A 20,000-nucleotide genomic window follows, 5' to 3' on the forward strand; every position below is an offset into this window, starting at 1 on the left:
ATGATAATATAATACTGTCTGATAGACTGGATACCTGGAACATGATAATACTGTCTGATAGACTGGATACCTGGAACATGATAATATAGTACAGTCTGATAGACTGGATACCTGGAACATTATAATATAATACTGTCTGATAGACTGGATACTACCTACTGGCCTTTTGGTGTGTGTGGGTGTGTGTGTGGATAGTACCTACCCTGTGAGTGTGTTGAGCAGACAGCAGTTCAGTAATGCTGCAGTCCCCAGCTCTACCAGGGGGAGGTGCTGCTCTGCTGTTGGGAGCCCCGTCTCTTCTTCCCCAGCGACTCACACTCACACCGCTCACACACGCCTTCCTGCTGGTGGCAGGCCGCTCCTGAGACACGCTCCTCCGCTTCCTCTCTTTAGGGACACCTCCCATCTTCCTTCTGTTGGGAACGTCCTTGGGAACGCGCTCTTTAGGAACACCTCCCATCTTCCTTCTGTTGGGAACGTCCTTGGGAACGCGCTCTTTAAGGACAAGACTGTCCTTTTCCTTGGGAACGCGCTCTTTAAGGACAAGACTGTCCTTTTCCTTGGGAACACGCTCTTTAAGGACAAGACTGTCCTTTTCCTTGGGAACGCGCTCTTTAAGGACAAGACTGTCCTTTTCCTTGGGAACGCGCTCTTTAAGGACAAGACTGTCCTTTTCCTTGGGAACACGCTCTTTAAGGACAAGACTGTCCTTTTCCTTGGGAACGCGCTCTTTAAGGACAAGACTGTCCTTGGGAACGTTCTCTTTAAGGACAAGACTGTCCTTTTCCTTGGGAACGCGCTCTTTAGGAACAAGACTGTCCTTGGGAACGTTCTCTTTAAGGACAAGACTGTCCTTTTCCTTGGGAACACGCTCTTTAAGGACAAGACTGTCCTTTTCCTTGGGAACGCGCTCTTTAGGAACAAGACTGTCCTTGGGAACGTTCTCTTTAGGGACAAGACTGTCCTTGGGAACGTTCTCTTTAGGGACAAGACTGTCCTTGGGAACGTCCTCTTTAGGGACAAGACTGTCCTTGGGAACGTTCTCTTTAGGGACAAGACTGTCCTTGGGAACGTTCTCTTTAGGGACAAGACTGTCCTTGGGAACGTTCTCTTTAGGGACAAGACTGTCCTTGGGAACGCACTCTTTAGGGACAAGACTGTCCTTGGGAACGCACTCTTTAGGGACAAGACTGTCCTTGGGAACGCACTCTTTAGGGACAAGACTGTCCGTTTCCTTGGGAACACGCTCTTCTCTGTGTGGTGGGGTAACGGTCAGGCTGGTCTCTCTGTGTGGTTGGGTTACGGTCAGGCTGGTCTCTCTGTGTGGTGGGGTTACGGTCAGGCTGGTCTCTCTGTGTGGTGGGGTTACGGTCAGGCTGGTCTCCCTGTGTGGTCGGGTTACGGTCAGGCTGGTCCCCCTGTGTGGTCGGGTTACGATCAGGCTGGTCCCCCTGTGTGGTCGGGTTACGATCAGGCTGGTCCCCCTGTGTGGTCGGGTTACGGTCAGGCTGGTCCCCCTGTGTGGTCGGGTTACGATCAGGCTGGTCCCCCTGTGTGGTGGGGTTACGATCAGGCTGGTCCCCCTGTGTGGTCGGGTTACGGTCAGGCTGGTCCCCCTGTGTGGTCGGGTTACGATCAGGCTGGTCCCCCTGTGTGGTCGGGTTACGGTCAGGCTGGTCCCCCTGTGTGGTGGGGTTACGGTCAGGCTGGTCCCCCTGTGTGGTGGGGTTACGGTCAGGCTGGTCTCTCTGTGTGGTGGGGTTACGGTCAGGCTGGTCTCTCTGTGTGGTGGGGTTACGGTCAGGCTGGTCTCTCTGTGTGGTGGGGTAACGGTCAGGCTGGTCTCTCTGTGTGGTGGGGTAACGGCCAGGCTGGTCTCTCTGTGTGGTGGGGTAACGATCAGGCTGGTCTCTCTGTGTGGTGGGGTTACAGTCAGGCTGGTCTCTCTGTGTGGTGGGGTTACGATCAGCCTCTCCAGCTGTACCTCACAGTGTGTGGCCAGACATCTCCGCTTCACCCTGACAGGTTCCTCGCTGGTCCGGCTGATAGACACAATACGACTCAGAGACCGACCGCCGTTGTTGACCGCACGGTCTATAGACAGCCCGTCATTCACTGACCCCGTGTGGTCTCTAGAGGGATCCCCGATCACCGATTGGTCGATGGACTGACCACTCGTCAAACGCCCGTTGTTGTGTGACCGTGTATGGTCGACGCAGGACGAGTAGGTGGTGTCGCCGTGCGGTTTGTCCACTCTCGCTAGCCGTACGACACAGCACCGTGTCAGACACCTCTCTTTCGCTACCTCAGCCAACCAATCCTGTCCCACCGTAGCTGACACAAAATGGCTGCCGCCCTCAGTTTCCTCTCCGGCCCTGTCTGGGCCAGTCTGCTCACTGGCAACCGCAGAGAACAGCTCCGGGCTCATCTGCTCACCGCCGCCATCTTGGATCGCTGAGCCTCCATTCCGGCTCCTGTTACTCCTCAGACTGGTTGATCCACGGGGAGTTGGCTCTTCGCGGTTTCCTACCTCTGGTCGTCCCGCTGCCTGGCCCAGGGACGACAGCCGGCGTAGCCCAGGACGAGGCTCTGTGAGTGAGGCAGACGGAGAGGGACGGAGGGGGTCCTCCTCATGGGTGGTGCTCAGAGAGATGATGTCACTGGCGGAGGGAGAGACGGGTGGATGGAGGAGGGAGGGAGGGAGGGGACGTGAGCTTGGGGTGGAGGAGAAGAGAGGTTTCCTGTGGCAGGGTCCCACGGAGCGCTCTGGCGACTCATTCAGAGAGATATCTCGCAGGAAACCGTTACTGTTGGTTACTCCGCTGTTACCCGGGTCGGCGTTGGCCAGGGCCCGGCGGCGCCCGTGTTTGGCACGGCGAGGGAAGGAACGCTGGACCACTCCCCCTTCTTCTCTTCCACCCTGGATGAAGTCATCAGAGGAGTTGAGGCTGAGCAGGACCTGGGAAGACAAGAGACAGACAGACAGACAGACAGACAGAGGGAGACAGAGAGAGAGAGAGAGAGAGAGAGAGGGACAGAGAGAGAGAGAGAGAGAGAGAGAGGACAGAGAGACACAAAGACAGACAGACAAAGAGAGAGAGAGAGAGAGAGAGACAGAGAGAGGGAGAGAGAGAGGACAGACAGAGAGAGGGAGAGAGAGAGGGACAGAGAGAGGGACAGAGAGACACAAAGACAGACAGACAAAGAGAGAGAGAGAGAGAGAGAGAGGGACAGAGAGAGGGACAGAGAGACACAAAGACAGACAGACAAAGAGAGAGAGAGAGAGAGAGAGAGAGAGAGAGACAGAGAAACACAGAGGTTAGGATCTCTCAGGGGACACAATTTATGACCAGAGCCACTATGGAGAAGGAAGGGTGGAGCGGATCGGGGGGAGCGAAGGTAGGATGGAGCGGATCGGGGGGAGCGAAGGTAGGATGGAGCGGATCGGGGGGAGCGAAGGTAGGATGGAGCGGATCGGGGGGAGCGAAGGTAGGATGGAGCGGATCGGGGGGAGCGAAGGTAGGGTGGAGCGGATCGGGGGGAGCGAAGGTAGGATGGAGCGTATCGGAGGAGCGAAGGTAGGATGGAGCGTATCGGGGGGAGCGAAGGTAGGATGGAGCGGATCGGGGGGAGCGAAGGAAGGATGGAGCGGATCGGGGGGAGCGAAGGAAGGATGGAGCGGATCGGGGGGAGCGAAGGTAGGATGGAGCGGATCGGGGGGAGCGAAGGTAGGATGGAGCGGATCGGGGGGAGCGAAGGTAGGGTGGAGCGGATCGGGGGGAGCGAAGGTAGGGTGGAGCGGATCGGGGGGAGCGAAGGTAGGATGGAGCGGATCGGGGGGAGCGAAGGTAGGATGGAGCGGATCGGGGGGAGCGAAGGTAGGATGGAGCGGATCGGAGGAGCGAAGGTAGGATGGAGCGTATCGGGGGGAGCGAAGGTAGGATGGAGCGGATCGGGGGGAGCGAAGGAAGGATGGAGCGGATCGGGGGGAGCGAAGGAAGGATGGAGCGGATCGGGGGGAGCGAAGGTAGGATGGAGCGGATCGGGGGGAGCGAAGGTAGGGTGGAGCGGACCGGGGGGAGCGAAGGTAGGGTGGAGCGGATCGGGGGGAGCGAAGGTAGGATGGAGCGGATCGGGGGGAGCGAAGGTAGGATGGAGCGGATCGGGGGGAGCGAAGGTAGGATGGAGCGGATCGGGGGGAGCGAAGGTAGGATGGAGCGGATCGGGGGGAGCGAAGGTAGGATGAAGCGGATCGGGGGGAGCGAAGGTAGGATGGAGCGGATCGGGGGGAGCGAAGGTAGGATGGAGCGGATCGGGGGGAGCGAAGGTAGGATGGAGCGGATCGGGGGGAGCGAAGGTAGGATGGAGCGGATCGGGGGGAGCGAAGGTAGGATGGAGCGGATCGGGGGGAGCGAAGGTAGGATGGAGCGGATCGGGGGGAGCGAAGGTAGGATGGAGCGGATCGGGGGGAGCGAAGGTAGGATGGAGCGGATCGGGGGGAGCGAAGGTAGGATGGAGCGGATCGGGGGGAGCGAAGGTAGGATGGAGCGGATCGGAGGGAGCGAAGGTAGGATGGAGCGGATCGGAGGGAGCGAAGGTAGGATGGAGCGGATCGGGGGGAGCGAAGGTAGGATGGAGCGGATCGGGGGGAGCGAAGGTAGGATGGAGCGGATCGGGGGGAGTGAAGGTAGGGTGGAGCGGATCGGGGGGAGTGAAGGTAGGATGGAGCGGATCGGGGGGAGCGAAGGTAGGGTGGAGCGGATCGGGGGGAGCGAAGGTAGGATGGAGCGGATCGGGGGGAGTGAAGGTAGGGTGGAGCGGATCGGGGGGAGCGAAGGTAGGATGGAGCGGATTGGAACGGGGACTTACTCCGAGTTTCCTCTTGGAGACTTTGTGTTTGGCGGTTGTTGCTCCCCTACGATGCGTCACAAACTTCCCTGGAGTCGGACTGAGAGAGAGACAGAGAGAGAGACAGAGAGAGAGACAGAGAGAGAGAGAGAGAGAGAGAGAGAGAGAGAGAGAAAAAATTAACAATGATTAACACGATAACAACAGACAGGCAGAGGAGGGAGGCAGGTAGCCTAGCGGTTAGAGGAGGCAGGTAGCCTAGCGGTTAGAGGAGGCAGGTAGCCTAGCGGTTAGAGGAGGCAGGTAGCCTAGTGGTTAGAGGAGGCAGGTAGCCTAGTGGTTAGAGGAGGCAGGTAGCCTAGCGGTTAGATGAGGCAGGTAGCCTAGCGGTTAGATGAGGCAGGTAGCCTAGCGGTTAGAGGAGGCAGGTAGCCTAGCGGTTAGAGGAGGCAGGTAGCCTAGTGGTTAGAGGAGGCAGGTAGCCTAGTGGTTAGAGGAGGCAGGTAGCCTAGCGGTTAGATGAGGCAGGTAGCCTAGCGGTTAGATGAGGCAGGTAGCCTAGTGGTTAGAGGAGAGGCAGGTAGCCTAGCGGTTAGAGGCAGGTAGCCTAGTGGTTAGAGGAGGCAGGTAGCCTAGTGGTTAGAGGAGGCAGGTAGCCTAGCGGTTAGAGGAGGCAGGTAGCCTAGTGGTTAGAGGAGGCAGGTAGCCTAGTGGTTAGAGGAGGCAGGTAGCCTAGTGGTTAAAGGAGGCAGGTAGCCTAGTGGTTAGAGGAGGCAGGTAGCCTAGTGGTTAGAGGAGGCAGGTAGCCTAGTGGTTAGAGGAGGCAGGTAGTCTAGTGGTTAGAGGAGGCAGGTAGCCTAGCGGTTAGAGGAGACAGGTAGCTTAGGGGTTAGAGGAGGCAGGTAGACTAGTGGTTAGAGGAGACAGGTAGCCTAGGGGTTAGAGGAGGCAGGTAGCCTAGTGGTTAGAGGAGGCAGGTAGCCTAGTGGTTAGAGGAGGCAGGTAGCCTAGTGGTTAGAGGAGGCAGGTAGCCTAGTGGTTAGAGGAGGCAGGTAGCCTAGTGGTTAGAGGAGGGAGGTAACCTAGTGGTTAGAGGAGGCAGGTAGCCTAGTGGTTAGAGCGTTGGACTAGTAACCAAAAGGTTACTTGATCAAATCCCTGAGCTGACAAGGTAAAAATCTGTCTTTCTGCCCCTGAACAAGGCAGTTAACCCATTGTTCCCCGGTAGGCCGTCATTGTAAATAATAATTTGTTCTTAACTGACTTGCCTGGTTAAATAAAGGTTAAATGAAATAAAAGATGTAAAAGTCTGACTGTGTGTGTGTCTCGTCTCTAGCCGCGGTGGAGCGTTTAGGGTTGGGTCGTCTGGAGGTCGTCGTCTCTCCATCACTCTCACTGGAGCTCACGGTACGCCGGGCCTTCCTACCAGCACGCCTCAACAACGGCTTCCTAACACACACAGGGCAGATACAGACAGGTCAGATAGGTACAGGTCAGATACAGACAGACAGGTCAGATAGATACAGACAGGTCAGATACAGACAGACAGACAGGGCAGATAGATATTTGAAGACCAAAAAGGTAATGCCACCAGTCTGACCTGGCTGTGTTGTTGGTCCGCTGCTGGGTCTGGGTGTGAGGAGGAGGAGGGACGATGAAGATGTTCTCTTCATCACTGTCCTTCTCTCTCAGACAGGACAGGGCTTTGGTCTTTGCCGGTCGCGTCGCTTTACTGCCATCTGCTGTACTTCTCTTCCTCCCTCTGGGACAGCAGAAGGGGAGGAGGAGAGGAAGAGGAAGTTTCCATATCAGTGCAGAAGGAAGAGAGGTCACAGTTTAGATGGAGAGAGAAGACCATAGAAGAAGACACTACTGGTGTCAGTCAGAGCAAAGTGACCATATAACTGCAGAGAAGACCATAGAAGACCATAGAAGAAGACACAGAGAGAGAAGAGAAGACCATAGAAGACTACACACAGAGAGAGCAGAGAAGACCATAGAAGACACACAGAGAGAGAGAAGAGAAGACCATAGAAGACTACACACAGAGAGAGCAGAGAAGACCATAGAAGACTACACACAGAGAGAGCAGAGAAGACCATAGAAGAAGACACACAGAGAGAGCAGAGAAGACCATAGAAGAAGACACACAGAGAGAGCAGAGAAGACCATAGAAGAAGACACACAGAGAGAGCAGATAAGACCATAGAAGAAGACACACAGAGAGAGCAGATAAGACCATAGAAGAAGACACAGAGAGAGCAGATAAGACGATAGAAGAAGACACACAGAGAGAGCAGATAAGACCATAGAAGAAGACACACAGAGAGAGCAGAGAAGACCATAGAAGAAGACACACAGAGAGAGCAGAGAAGACCATAGAAGAAGACACACACAGAGAAGCATAGAAGAAGACACACAGAAGCTTCCAATCACTGTCGCCCACATTTAGACAATACTAGTCATTTTAGAAGCAAATCCAGGAGAAGCTAAACCCACCACCGCTCCAACACACCTGATTCAGCTAATCTATCTAGTCCCTGCTGAGCAGGAACGGGGCAAAAGCCTGAACACCCAGATCACTAACTCTTCAGGGGGAGAGAGCCCTCTTACCTCTTGGCCGGGGGTTTGGGGCTGGAGGGCGCAGCGATGGACTGGTCAGAGGAAGAGTTGCTGGCGAAAATCTGTTTCCTGTTGTCAGGGGAGATCCAGGCCTCCAACTTCCGGTTCAGTTTTCCGTAGGTCTTCATGAACAATGGTTTGCCTGCTCCGTTCATCTTTACTCTTTTTTTTGCCGGGGTCCGTTTCACCGAAAAGAAGATCGGGAACCGACTGTCAATTGACAAATAATGGTGACATGGGGCGTATTCGTTACCGTTGACCGTTTAAGAACCAAACTGAGCAAAACGAGGGTTTCTATTGGACAAATTCTGGTAGGTCCCTCCGTTTCGTTCCGTATGCTTCCGTTTAAAAAACGTTTTACAACAGAATTGGCGTAATGAATACGCCCCAGTTGACATTTTAGGACTAAACGTTACTTAGCTTATCCTCTATGCTTCCGTTTTTCTCAATTCATGTACCGTTAGCTAGCGACAGGAAAATAACATATGGGGAAAAACTAAGTGTCATATTTACATTCAGTGATTTGTTTTTACTATGACTAGTCAGCTTAACTATAGCTAAAATCGTCTCTCCATGGATACATCGGTATAATTGACTTTTCTCCCCTGTTGTTGACAGAGTATCGTTACAATGTTTATATCCCACCGTTACTGTTGTGATGGCTAACTAGGTTAGCGTCCAAAATCGGACAAAATACTCACCGAAATCAAACATTAACGTCCCCTCCGCCTGTATCCGTTTTTTGTTGTTTTACACACCGTTTTTTACACACCGTTTTTTGTTGTTTTAGCTAAGACGGACAACTCACCATAGATTCCCGCTCCCCGGTTCAAACGACACGACGCTATCTCATTGGTCGAAACTCCACCGGATGTGAGGTTGTCTAAATATAAACACGTAGACGCACTTCCTCAAACAGCGCCGCATGTCGGGACGGGAGGTTCGTCGAAAACTTAATTTGTAACATATAAATAAATTATATATTAATATAAATACATTTTTTTAAATTCAGGACATAATACTTAAAAAAAAAATGGATACCTCGATATCAATATAAGGTCAAATATGATGTCGTATAGTCTTTGTATATCAATCATGTTTTTAGTTTCAAGCAGAATCGTTGTCAATCATTCTGTAAGGTTGACATGTTACCAAGGAAACCACCATTGAGCCAGTACAGCACAGCAAAATATATTTATTGAGTATGTGTGAAAATCAAATTTTATTTGTCACATACACATATTTTGCAAACGTTATTGCGGGTGTAGCAAAATTCAACAGTGCAGTAATACCTAACAATACACACAAATTCCCCCACAAAAATCAACAAATTACATTAAGAAATGTAGAAATATTAGGACGAGCAATGTCAGAGGTCAGAATATAAACATGTACGTATGTATATGATGGTGTGTATAGACAAAATGGACATTATATGAACAGAAAATATGTGTACAGCAGTAGTTATATAGGATGAACCAGGACTAGAATACAGTATTATACATATGAAGTGGACAGCAGTAGTTATATAGGATGAACCAGGACTAGAATACAGTATGAAGTGGACAGCAGTAGTTATATAGGATGAACCAGGACTAGAATACAGTATGAAGTGGACAGCAGTAGTTATATAGGATGAACCAGGACTAGAATACAGTATGAAGTGGACAGCAGTAGTTATATAGGATGAATCAGGACTAGAATACAGTATGAAGTGGACAGCAGTAGTTATATAGGATGAACCAGGACTAGAATACAGTATGAAGTGGACAGCAGTAGTTATATAGGATGAACCAGGACTAGAATACAGTATTATACATATGAAGTGGACAGCAGTAGTTATATAGGATGAACCAGGACTAGAATACAGTATTATACATATGAAGTGGACAGCAGTAGTTATATAGGATGAACCAGGACTAGAATACAGTATATACATATGAAGTGGACAGCAGTAGTTATATAGGATGAACCAGGACTAGAATACAGTATGAAGTGGACAGCAGTAGTTATATAGGATGAACCAGGACTAGAATACAGTATGAAGTGGACAGCAGTAGTTATATAGGATGAATCAGGACTAGAATACAGTATGAAGTGGACAGCAGTAGTTATATAGGATGAACCAGGACTAGAATACAGTATGAAGTGGACAGCAGTAGTTATATGGGATGAACCAGGACTAGAATACAGTATTATACATATGAAGTGGACAGCAGTAGTTATATAGGATGAACCAGGACTAGAATACAGTATTATACATATGAAGTGGACAGCAGTAGTTATATAGGATGAACCAGGACTAGAATACAGTATTATACATATGAAGTGGACAGCAGTAGTTATAAAGGATGAACCAGGACTAGAATACAGTATGAGGTGGACAGCAGTAGTTATTTAGGATGAACCAGGACTAGAATACAGTATTATACATATGAAGTGGACAGCAGTAGTTATATAGGATGAACCAGGACTAGAATACAGTATGAAGTGGACAGCAGTAGTTATATGGGATGAACCAGGACTAGAATACAGTATGAAGTGGACAGCAGTAGTTATATAGGATGAACCAGGACTAGAATACAGTATGAAGTGGACAGCAGTAGTTATATGGGATGAACCAGGACTAGAATACAGTATGAAGTGGACAGCAGTAGTTATATAGGATGAACCAGGACTAGAATACAGTATGAAGTGGACAGCAGTAGTTATATAGGATGAACCAGGACTAGAATACAGTATGAAGTGGACAGCAGTAGTTATATAGGATGAACCAGGACTAGAATACAGTATGAAGTGGACAGTAGTAGTTATATAGGATGAACCAGGACTAGAATACAGTATTATACATATGAAGTGGACAGCAGTAGTTATATAGGATGAACCAGGACTAGAATACAGTATGAAGTGGACAGCAGTAGTTATATAGGATGAACCAGGACTAGAATCCAGTATTATACATATGAAGTGGACAGCAGTAGTTATATGGGATGAACCAGGACTAGAATACAGTATTATACATATGAAGTGGACAGCAGTAGTTATATAGGATGAACCAGGACTAGAATACAGTATTATACATATGAAGTGGACAGCAGTAGTTATATGGGATGAACCAGGACTAGAATACAGTATTATACATATGAAGTGGACAGCAGTAGTTATATGGGATGAACCAGGACTAGAATACAGTATGAAGTGGACAGCAGTAGTTATATAGGATGAGCCAGGACTAGAATACAGTATTATACATATGAAGTGGACAGCAGTAGTTATATAGGATGAACCAGGACTAGAATACAGTATGAAGTGGACAGCAGTAGTTATATGGGATGAACCAGGACTAGAATACAGTATGAAGTGGACAGCAGTAGTTATATAGGATGAACCAGGACTAGAATACAGTATGAAGTGGACAGCAGTAGTTATATAGGATGAACCAGGACTAGAATACAGTATGAATTGGACAGCAGTAGTTATATAGGATGAACCAGGACTAGAATACAGTATGAAGTGGACAGCAGTAGTTATATAGGATGAACCAGGACTAGAATACAGTATTATACATATGAAGTGGACAGCAGTAGTTATATAGGATGAACCAGGACTAGAATACAGTATGAAGTGGACAGCAGTAGTTATATGGGATGAACCAGGACTAGAATACAGTATGAAGTGGACAGCAGTAGTTATATAGGATGAACCAGGACTAGAATACAGTATGAAGTGGACAGCAGTAGTTATATAGGATGAACCAGGACTAGAATACAGTATGAAGTGGACAGTAGTAGTTATATAGGATGAACCAGGACTAGAATACAGTATGAATTGGACAGCAGTAGTTATATAGGATGAACCAGGACTAGAATACAGTATGAAGTGGACAGCAGTAGTTATATAGGATGAACCAGGACTAGAATACAGTATGAAGTGGACAGCAGTAGTTATATAGGATGAACCAGGACTAGAATACAGTATGAAGTGGACAGTAGTAGTTATATAGGATGAACCAGGACTAGAATACAGTATTATACATATGAAGTGGACAGCAGTAGTTATATAGGATGAACCAGGAGTAGAATACAGTATGAAGTGGACAGCAGTAGTTATATGGGATGAACCAGGACTAGAATACAGTATGAAGTGGACAGCAGTAGTTATATAGGATGAACCAGGACTAGAATACAGTATGAAGTGGACAGCAGTAGTTATATAGGATGAACCAGGACTAGAATACAGTATATACATATGAAGTGGGTAAAACAGTATGTAAACATTATTAAAGTGACCATTGTTCAATGACTCTGTGTACATAGGGCAGCAGTCTCTAAGGTGCAGGGCAGAGTACCGGGTGGTAGCAGGGTAGAGTACTGGGTGGTGCAGGGTAGAGTACCAGGTGGTGCAGGGTAGAGTACCGGGTGGTGCAGGGTAGAGTACCGGGTGGTGCAGGGTAGAGTACCGGGTGGTGCAGGGTAGAGGACCGGGTGGTGCAGGGTAGAGAACCGGGTGGTGCAGGGTAGAGAACCGGGTGGTGCAGGGTAGAGTACCGGGTGGTGCAGGGTAGAGTACCGGGTGGTAGCAGGGTAGAGAACCGGGTGGTGCAGGATAGAGTACCGGGTGGTGCAGGGTAGAGTACCGGGTGGTAGCAGAGTAGAGTACCGGGTGGGAGCCGGCTGTTAACAGTGACTAAAGTTCAAGGTAGGGTACTGGGCGGTGGCTGGCTAGTGGTGACTATTTAACAGTCTGTTGGTGTGTGTGTGTCTGTGTGTGTCTGTGTGTGTGTCTGTGTCTGTGTCTGTGTCTGTGTGTGTGTGTGTGTGTGACAGAGTAACAAATCATGAATGATAAAAGTATGATATTTTTTCAAAGTTTATATTTTCACGTTGAAGGAGTCACTTTTCAAAGACGGTTTAAAAAAAGTGTTTTAAAAATCGATTGTTTATGTCGGGTTGGGTTGTGTTGTGTTCAGGTGACAAGCTGCAGGTCTGTCCAGGGGGCGTGTCCGGTTCACTGGAGCCAGGGGGCGTGTCCGGCTGGAGCCAGGGGGCGTGTCCGGCTGGAGCCAGGGGGCGTGTCCGGCTGGAGCCAGGGGTGGAGTAGCATCTCCTCCAGAGTGGGCCGTCCTCGGGGTCGCTTCGCCAGACACCTCCTCAACAGATCCACACAGTCTGGAGAACAAAGGAGGGAGAACAAGTAAGGGTTAATGTGTCTGTCTGTCTGTCTGTCTGTCTGTCTGTCTGTCTGTCTGACTGTGTCTGTCTGTCTGTCTGTCTGTCTGTCTGTCTGTCTGTCTGACTGTCTGTCTGTCTGACTGTGTCTGTCTGTCTGTCTGACTGTGTCTGTCTGTCTGTCTGTCTGTCTGTCTGTCTGTCTGTCTGTCTGTCTGTCTGTCTGTCTGTCTGTCTGTCTGTCTGTCTGTCTGTCTGTCTGTCTGTCTGTCTGTGTATTCCTGTGTCTGTCTGTCTGTCTGTGTATTCCTGTGTGTGTCTGTCTGTGTGTGTGTCTGTGTGTGTGTGTGTGTGTGTGTGTGTGTGTGTGTGTGTGTGTGTGTCTGTGTGTGTATTCCTGTGTGTGTCTGTGTGTCTGTGTGTGTGTGTGTGTGTGTGTGTGTGTGTGTGTGTGTGTGTGTGTGTGTGTGTGCTGTCTGTCTGACTGTGTGTGTGTGTGTGTGTGTGTGTGTGTGTGTGTGTGTGTGTGTGTATTCCTGTGTGTGTGTGTGTGTCTGTCTGTCTGTGTGTGTGTGTGTGTGTGTGTGTGTGTGTGTGTGTGTGTGTGTGTGTGTGTGTGTGTGTGTGTGTGTGTGTCTGTCTGTCTGTCTGTGTATTCCTGTGTCTGTCTGTCTGTCTGTGTATTCCTGTGTGTGTCTGTCCTGTGTGTGTTGTGTGTGTGTGTGTGTGTGTATTGATGTGTCTGTGTGTGTATTCCTGTGTGTGTATTGATGTGTGTGTGTGTGTATTGATGTGTGTGTGTGTGTATTGATGTGTGTGTGTGTGTATTGATGTGTCTGTGTGTGTGTGTGTATTGATGTGTCTGTGTGTGTATTGATGTGTCTGTGTGTGTATTCCTGTGTGTGTATTGATGTCTGTCTGTGTGTGTATTGATGTGTCTGTGTGTATTGATGTGTGTGTGTTTTACGTCTGGACAGTTGGTCCTTGATGTAAGGCTCCTCATAGAGGATCTCTCTCCGTGTGTTGAAGGGCTGGTCCCCACACAGCATGTCGTACAGCACAACCCCCAGCTGCCACACGGTGGAGGGACCAGCCCGGTACGACTCCCTCAGAAACCACTCTGGAGGGGTGTACTGGGACGTACCTACACACACACACACACACACACACACACACACACACACACACACACACACACACACACACACACACACACACACACACACACACACACACACACACACACACACACACACACACACACACACACACACACACACACACACACACACACACACAGAGAGATAGAGACATACAGTAAACACACACACACACACACACACACACACACACACACACACACACACACACACACACACACACACACACACACACACACACACACACACACACACACACACACACACACACACACACACACAGAACAGGAAGGTCAGGATTCCATGTGTGTGTATATCTGAGATCTGTAGAAATGTGTTGGTTTCCCATAACTACCATCCAGGCTTTAGCTCAGCGGGCTAACAGTGTTATGGTTTAATCCCAGTGGTTGGACGCCAGCCTACCGTAACACTCTGTGTACGGCCCGTCTCTGAGAATACAGCCTAACGGTGTTATGGTTTAATCCCAGTGGTTGGACGCCAGCCTACCGTAACACTCTGTGTACGGCCCGTCTCTGAGAATACAGCCGCAGCCGAAGTCTAGAACCCTGATCCGAGGCGAGGTGGAACCGGTCTCTACTAGAACGTTCTCCGGTTTGATGTCACGATGGAGAACACCTCTGGAATGGACCTCTCTCATCGCTTCAACGAGCTGCCTCAGAATGACCTAGAGACAGAGACAGAGAGAGAGAGAGAGAGAGAGAGAGAGACAGAGACAGAGAGACAGAGACAGAGACAGAGAGAGAGAGAGAGAGAGACAGAGAGAGAGAGGCAGAGAGAGAGAGAGGCAGAGAGAGAGAGAGGCAGAGAGAGAGAGAGGCAGAGAGAGAGGCAGAGAGAGAGAGAGAGAGAGAGAGAGAGAGAGAGAGAGAGAGGGGTCCGCTCACCAACCAAGATTTCACAAAATGGGACAAACACCAAATTGAGACTCTGCATGCAGAATTCTGCAAAAATATCCTCCGTGTACAACGTAGAACACCAAATAATGCATGCAGAGCAGAATTAGGCCGATACCCACTAATTATCAAAATCCAGAAAAGAGCCGTTAAATTCTACAACCACCTAAAAGGAAGCGATTCCCAAACCTTCCATAACAAAGCCATCACCTACAGAGAGATGAACCTGGAGAAGAGTCCCCTAAGCAAGCTGGTCCGAGGGCTCTGTTCACAAACACAAACACACCCCACAGAGCCCCAGGACAACAGCACAATTAGACCCAACCAAATCATGAGAAAACAAAAAGATAATTACTTGACACATTGGAAAGAATTAACAAAAAAACAGAGCAAACTAGAATGCTATTTGGCCCTAAACAGAGAGTACACAGTGGCAGAATACCTGACCACTGTGACTGACCCAAACTTAAGGAAAGCTTTGACTATGTACAGACTCAGTGAGCATAGCCTTGCTATTGAGAAAGGCCGCCGTAGGCAGACATGGCTCTCAAGAGAAGACAGGCTATGTGCTCACTGCCCACAAAATGAGGTGGAAACTGAGCTGCACTTCCTAACCTCCTGCCCAATGTATGACCATATTAGAGAGACATATTTCCCTCAGATTACACAGATCCACAAAGAATTCAAAAACAAATCCAATTTTGATAAACTCCTATATCTACTGGGTGAAATTCCACAGTGTGCCATCACAGCAGCAAGATTTGTGACCTGTTGCCACAAGAAAAGGGCAACCAGTGAAGAACAAACACCATTGTAAATACAACCCATATTTATGCTTATTTATTTTAACTTGTGTGCTTTAACCATTTGTACATTGTTACAACACTGTATATATATAATATGACATTTGTAATGTCTTTTTTGTTTTGAAACTTCTGTATGTGTAATGTTTACTGTTAATTTGTATTGTTTATTTCACTTTTGTATATTATCTACCTCACTTGCTTTGGCAATGTTAACACATGTTTCCCATGCCAATAAAGCCCCTTGAATTGAATTGAATTGAATTGAGAGAGAGAGAGAGAGAGAGAGAGAGAGAGAGAGAGAGAGAGAGAGAGAGAGAGAGAGAGAGAGAGAGAGAGAGAGAGAGAGAGAGAGAGAGAGAGAGAGAGAGAGAGAGAGAGAGAGAGAGAGAGAGGCAGAGAGAGAGGCAGAGAGAGAGAGAGAGGCAGTAGGTAATATCTGCTCTAGTAAACTGTCCTCAGGGTTGTGGATAGCACTACACTCTTAGAAAAAAAGGTGCTAGAGCCTAAAGGGGTTCTTCGGCTGTCTCCATCGGAGAACCCATTGAAGAACCCTTTTTGTTTCTAGGTAGAACACTTTTAAGTTCCATGTATAACCTTTTACACAGAGGGTTCTACATGGAACCCAATAGAGTTCTACATGGAACCGAAAAGGGTTCTACCTGGAACCAAAAAGGGTTCTCCTATGGGGACAGTTGAAGAACCCTTTTTCTAAGCGTGTAGAATCTCAAAGACACACACTCTCTCTCTCTCTCTCTCCTTCTCTCCCCCCCTCTCTCTCTCTCTCTCTCTCTCTCTCTCTCTCCCCCTCTCTCTCTCTCTCTCCCTCTCCCCCTCTCTCTCTCTCTCTCTCTCTCTCTCTCCCCCTCTCTCTCTCCCCCCCCCTCTCTCTCTCTCTCCCTCTCTCTCTCTCTCTCTCTCTCTCTCTCTCTCCCCCCCTCCCCTCTCTCTCTCTCTCTCTCCCCCCCTCTCTCTCTCCCTCTCTCTCTCTCCCTCTCTTTCTCCCTCTCTCCCTCTCTCTTTCTCTCTTTCTCTCTCTCTCTCTCTCTCTCTCTCTCTGTCTCCCCCTCTCTCTCTCTCTCTCTCTCCCCCTCTCTCTCCCCCCTCTCTCTCTCTCTCTCCCTCACCCTGGCGTGTTCCTCCTGCAGCGTTCCTCCTCTCATCTGGATGTAGTCATAGAGGTCCATGCAGGGAACTGGTCTCTCCAGAACCAGCACCAACTCCTGATCCAGCTCAAACCAGTCCAGCAGGGCCACCGCAGCACGGGGGGGAGGGACAACCTCACCCATACCCTCCCCCCTAGCCTCCCCCCTACCTCCCACGATCCGCAGTAGGACCACCTCCAAGGGAAACTCCACCTGCTGTCCTTTCTGAGTCTGAAATTGGGATCCAAATACAGATGAAAGATTACTACTATAGACTACTATATACTACTACAGACTACTATAGACTACTATATACTACTATAGACTACTACAGACTACTATATATTACTACAGACTACTATAGACTACTATATACTACTATAGACTACTACAGACTACAATATACTACTATAGACTACTATAGACTACTATATACTACTACAGACTACTATATCCTACTATAGACTTCTATAGACTACTATATACTACTACAGACTACTATAGACTACTGCAGACTACTATATACTACTATAGACTACTACAGACTACTACAGACTACTATAGACTACTACAGACTACTATAGACTACTACAGACTACTACAGACTACTATATACTACTACAGACTACTATAGACTACTATATACTACTATAGACTACTATATACTACTATATACTACTATATACTACTATAGACTACTACAGACTACTATATACTACTATAGACTACTATAGACTACTATATACTACTATAGACTACTATAGACTAATATATACTACTATAGACTACTACAGACTACTACAGACTACTATATACTACTATAGACTACTACAGACTACTATAGACTACTTCAGACTACTATATACTACTACAGACTACTATATACTACTACAGACTACTATATACTACTATAGACTACTATAGACTACTATATACTACTATAGACTACTATATACTACTATAGACTACTACAGACTACTACAGACTACTATATACTACTATATACTACTACAGACTACTACAGATTACTATAGACTACTGTAGACTACTATATACTACTATATACTACAACAGACTACTACAGACTACTATAGACTACTACAGACTACTATAGACTACTGTATACTACTACATACTGCTATAAACTACTACAACATACTATATACTACTATAGACTACTATATACTACTGTAGACTACTATATACTACTATAGACTACTATATACTACTATATACTACTGTAGACTACTATATACTACTATAGACTACTATATACTACTGTAGACTACTATATACTACTACAGACTACTACAGACTACTATAGACTACTACAGACGACTATAGACTACTACATACTACTACATACTACTATAGACTACTACAGACTACTATAGACTACTATAGACTACTACAGACTACTATAGACTACTACAGACTACTACAGAATACTATATACTACTATATACTACTATATACTACTACAGACTACTATAGACTACTACATACTACTACAGAATACTATATACTACTATAGACTACTATATACTACTACAGACTACTATAGACTACTATAGACTACTACAGACTACTATATACAACTCTAGACTACTACAGACTACTGAAGACTACTATAGACTACTACAGACTACTATATACTACTATATACTACTACAGACTACTACAGACTACTACAGACTACTACATACTACTACAGACTACTACAGACTACTACAGACTACTATATACTACTATAGACTACTATATACTACTATAGATTACTATAGACTACTACAGACTACTATATACTACTATATACTACTATAGACCACTATAGACTACTATATATTACTACAGACTACTATAGACTACTATATACTACTATAGACTACTACAGACTACTATATACTACTATAGACTACTATAGACTACTATAGACTACTATATACTACTATAGACTACTATATACTACTACAGACTACTATAGACTACTGCAGACTACTATATACTACTACAGACTACTATAGACTACTACAGACTACTATAGACTACTGTAGACTACTATAGACTACTACAGACTACTATATACTACTACAGACTACTATATACTACTATATACTACTATAGACTACTATATACTACTATATACTACTATATACTACTATAGACTACTACAGACTACTATATACTACTATAGACTACTATAGACTACTATAGACTACTATAGACTACTATAGACTACTATATACTACTATAGACTACTACAGACTACTACAGACTACTATATACTACTATAGACTACTACAGACTACTATAGACTACTTCAGACTACTATATACTACTACAGACTACTATATACTACTACAGACTACTATATACTACTATAGACTACTATAGACTACTATAGACTACTACAGACTACTACAGACTACTATATACTACTATATACTACTACAGACTACTACAGATTACTATAGACTACTGTAGACTACTATATACTACTATATACTACAACAGACTACTACAGACTATACTATAGACTACTATAGACTACTGTATACTACTACATACTGCTATAGACTACTACAGACTACTATATACTACTATAGACTACTATATACTACTGTAGACTACTATATATTACTATAGACTACTATATACTACTATATACTACTGTAGACTACTATATACTACTATATACTACTATAGATACTATATACTACTGTAGACTACTATATACTACTACAGACTACTATAGACTACTACAGACGACTATAGACTACTACATACTACTATAGACTACTACAGACTACTATAGACTACTATAGACTACTATAGACTACTACAGACTACTACAGACTACTACAGACTACTACAGAATACTATATACTACTATATACTACTATATACTACCACAGACTACTATAAACTACTACATACTACTACAGAATACTATATACTACTATAGACTACTATATACTACTACAGACTACTATAGACTACTATAGACTACTACAGACTACTATATACAACTCTAGACTACTACAGACTACTGAAGACTACTATAGACTACTACAGACTACTATATACTACTATATACTACTACAGACTACTACAGACTACTACAGACTACTACAGACTACTACATACTACTATAGACTACTACAGACTACTACAGACTACTACAGACTACTATATACTACTATAGACTACTATATACTACTATAGATTACTATAGACTACTACAGACTACTATATACTACTATATACTACTATATACTACTATAGACCACTACAGACTACTATATACTACTATAGACTACTATAGACTACTATAGACTAC

The 20,000-nt window shown here is 46.4% G+C and overlaps 2 protein-coding genes across 6 annotated transcripts in view; both read right to left on the reverse strand.

Moving 5' to 3' along the window:
* The window catches only part of haspin (histone H3 associated protein kinase), a 26,418-nt gene extending 18,111 nt beyond the window's left edge, over nt 1-8,307 (reverse strand). For 3 of the 5 annotated variants that reach the window (XM_071408478.1, XM_071408481.1, XM_071408482.1), the window contains exons 1-6: nt 8,172-8,307; nt 7,462-7,632; nt 6,449-6,610; nt 6,163-6,297; nt 4,870-4,948; nt 203-2,959 (exon numbers count right to left, since the gene is read on the reverse strand). In XM_071408478.1, the coding sequence (XP_071264579.1) occupies nt 203-2,959; nt 4,870-4,948; nt 6,163-6,297; nt 6,449-6,610; nt 7,462-7,625 (3,297 nt within the window). In that variant the 5' untranslated portion in view covers nt 7,626-7,632; nt 8,172-8,307. Of the gene's footprint in view, nt 1-202; nt 2,960-4,869; nt 4,949-6,162; nt 6,298-6,448; nt 6,611-7,461; nt 7,681-8,171 lie in introns of all 5 variants that reach the window. The other 2 variants (XM_071408480.1, XM_071408479.1) reach the window with 2 other exon arrangements.
* A 3,963-nt stretch (nt 8,308-12,270) lies between these two features.
* The window catches only part of LOC139579645 (serine/threonine-protein kinase pim-2-like), a 13,741-nt gene continuing 6,011 nt past the window's right edge, over nt 12,271-20,000 (reverse strand). The window contains exons 4-7 of the mRNA XM_071408483.1: nt 16,643-16,891; nt 14,306-14,483; nt 13,606-13,782; nt 12,271-12,638 (exon numbers count right to left, since the gene is read on the reverse strand). Coding sequence (XP_071264584.1) covers nt 12,478-12,638; nt 13,606-13,782; nt 14,306-14,483; nt 16,643-16,891 — 765 coding nt within the window. The 3' untranslated portion in view covers nt 12,271-12,477. The remainder of the gene's footprint in view (nt 12,639-13,605; nt 13,783-14,305; nt 14,484-16,642; nt 16,892-20,000) is intronic.

The sequence above is a fragment of the Salvelinus alpinus genome, chromosome 6 (assembly GCF_045679555.1).
Source record: "Salvelinus alpinus chromosome 6, SLU_Salpinus.1, whole genome shotgun sequence".
Classification (NCBI taxonomy): Eukaryota; Metazoa; Chordata; class Actinopteri; order Salmoniformes; family Salmonidae; genus Salvelinus; species Salvelinus alpinus.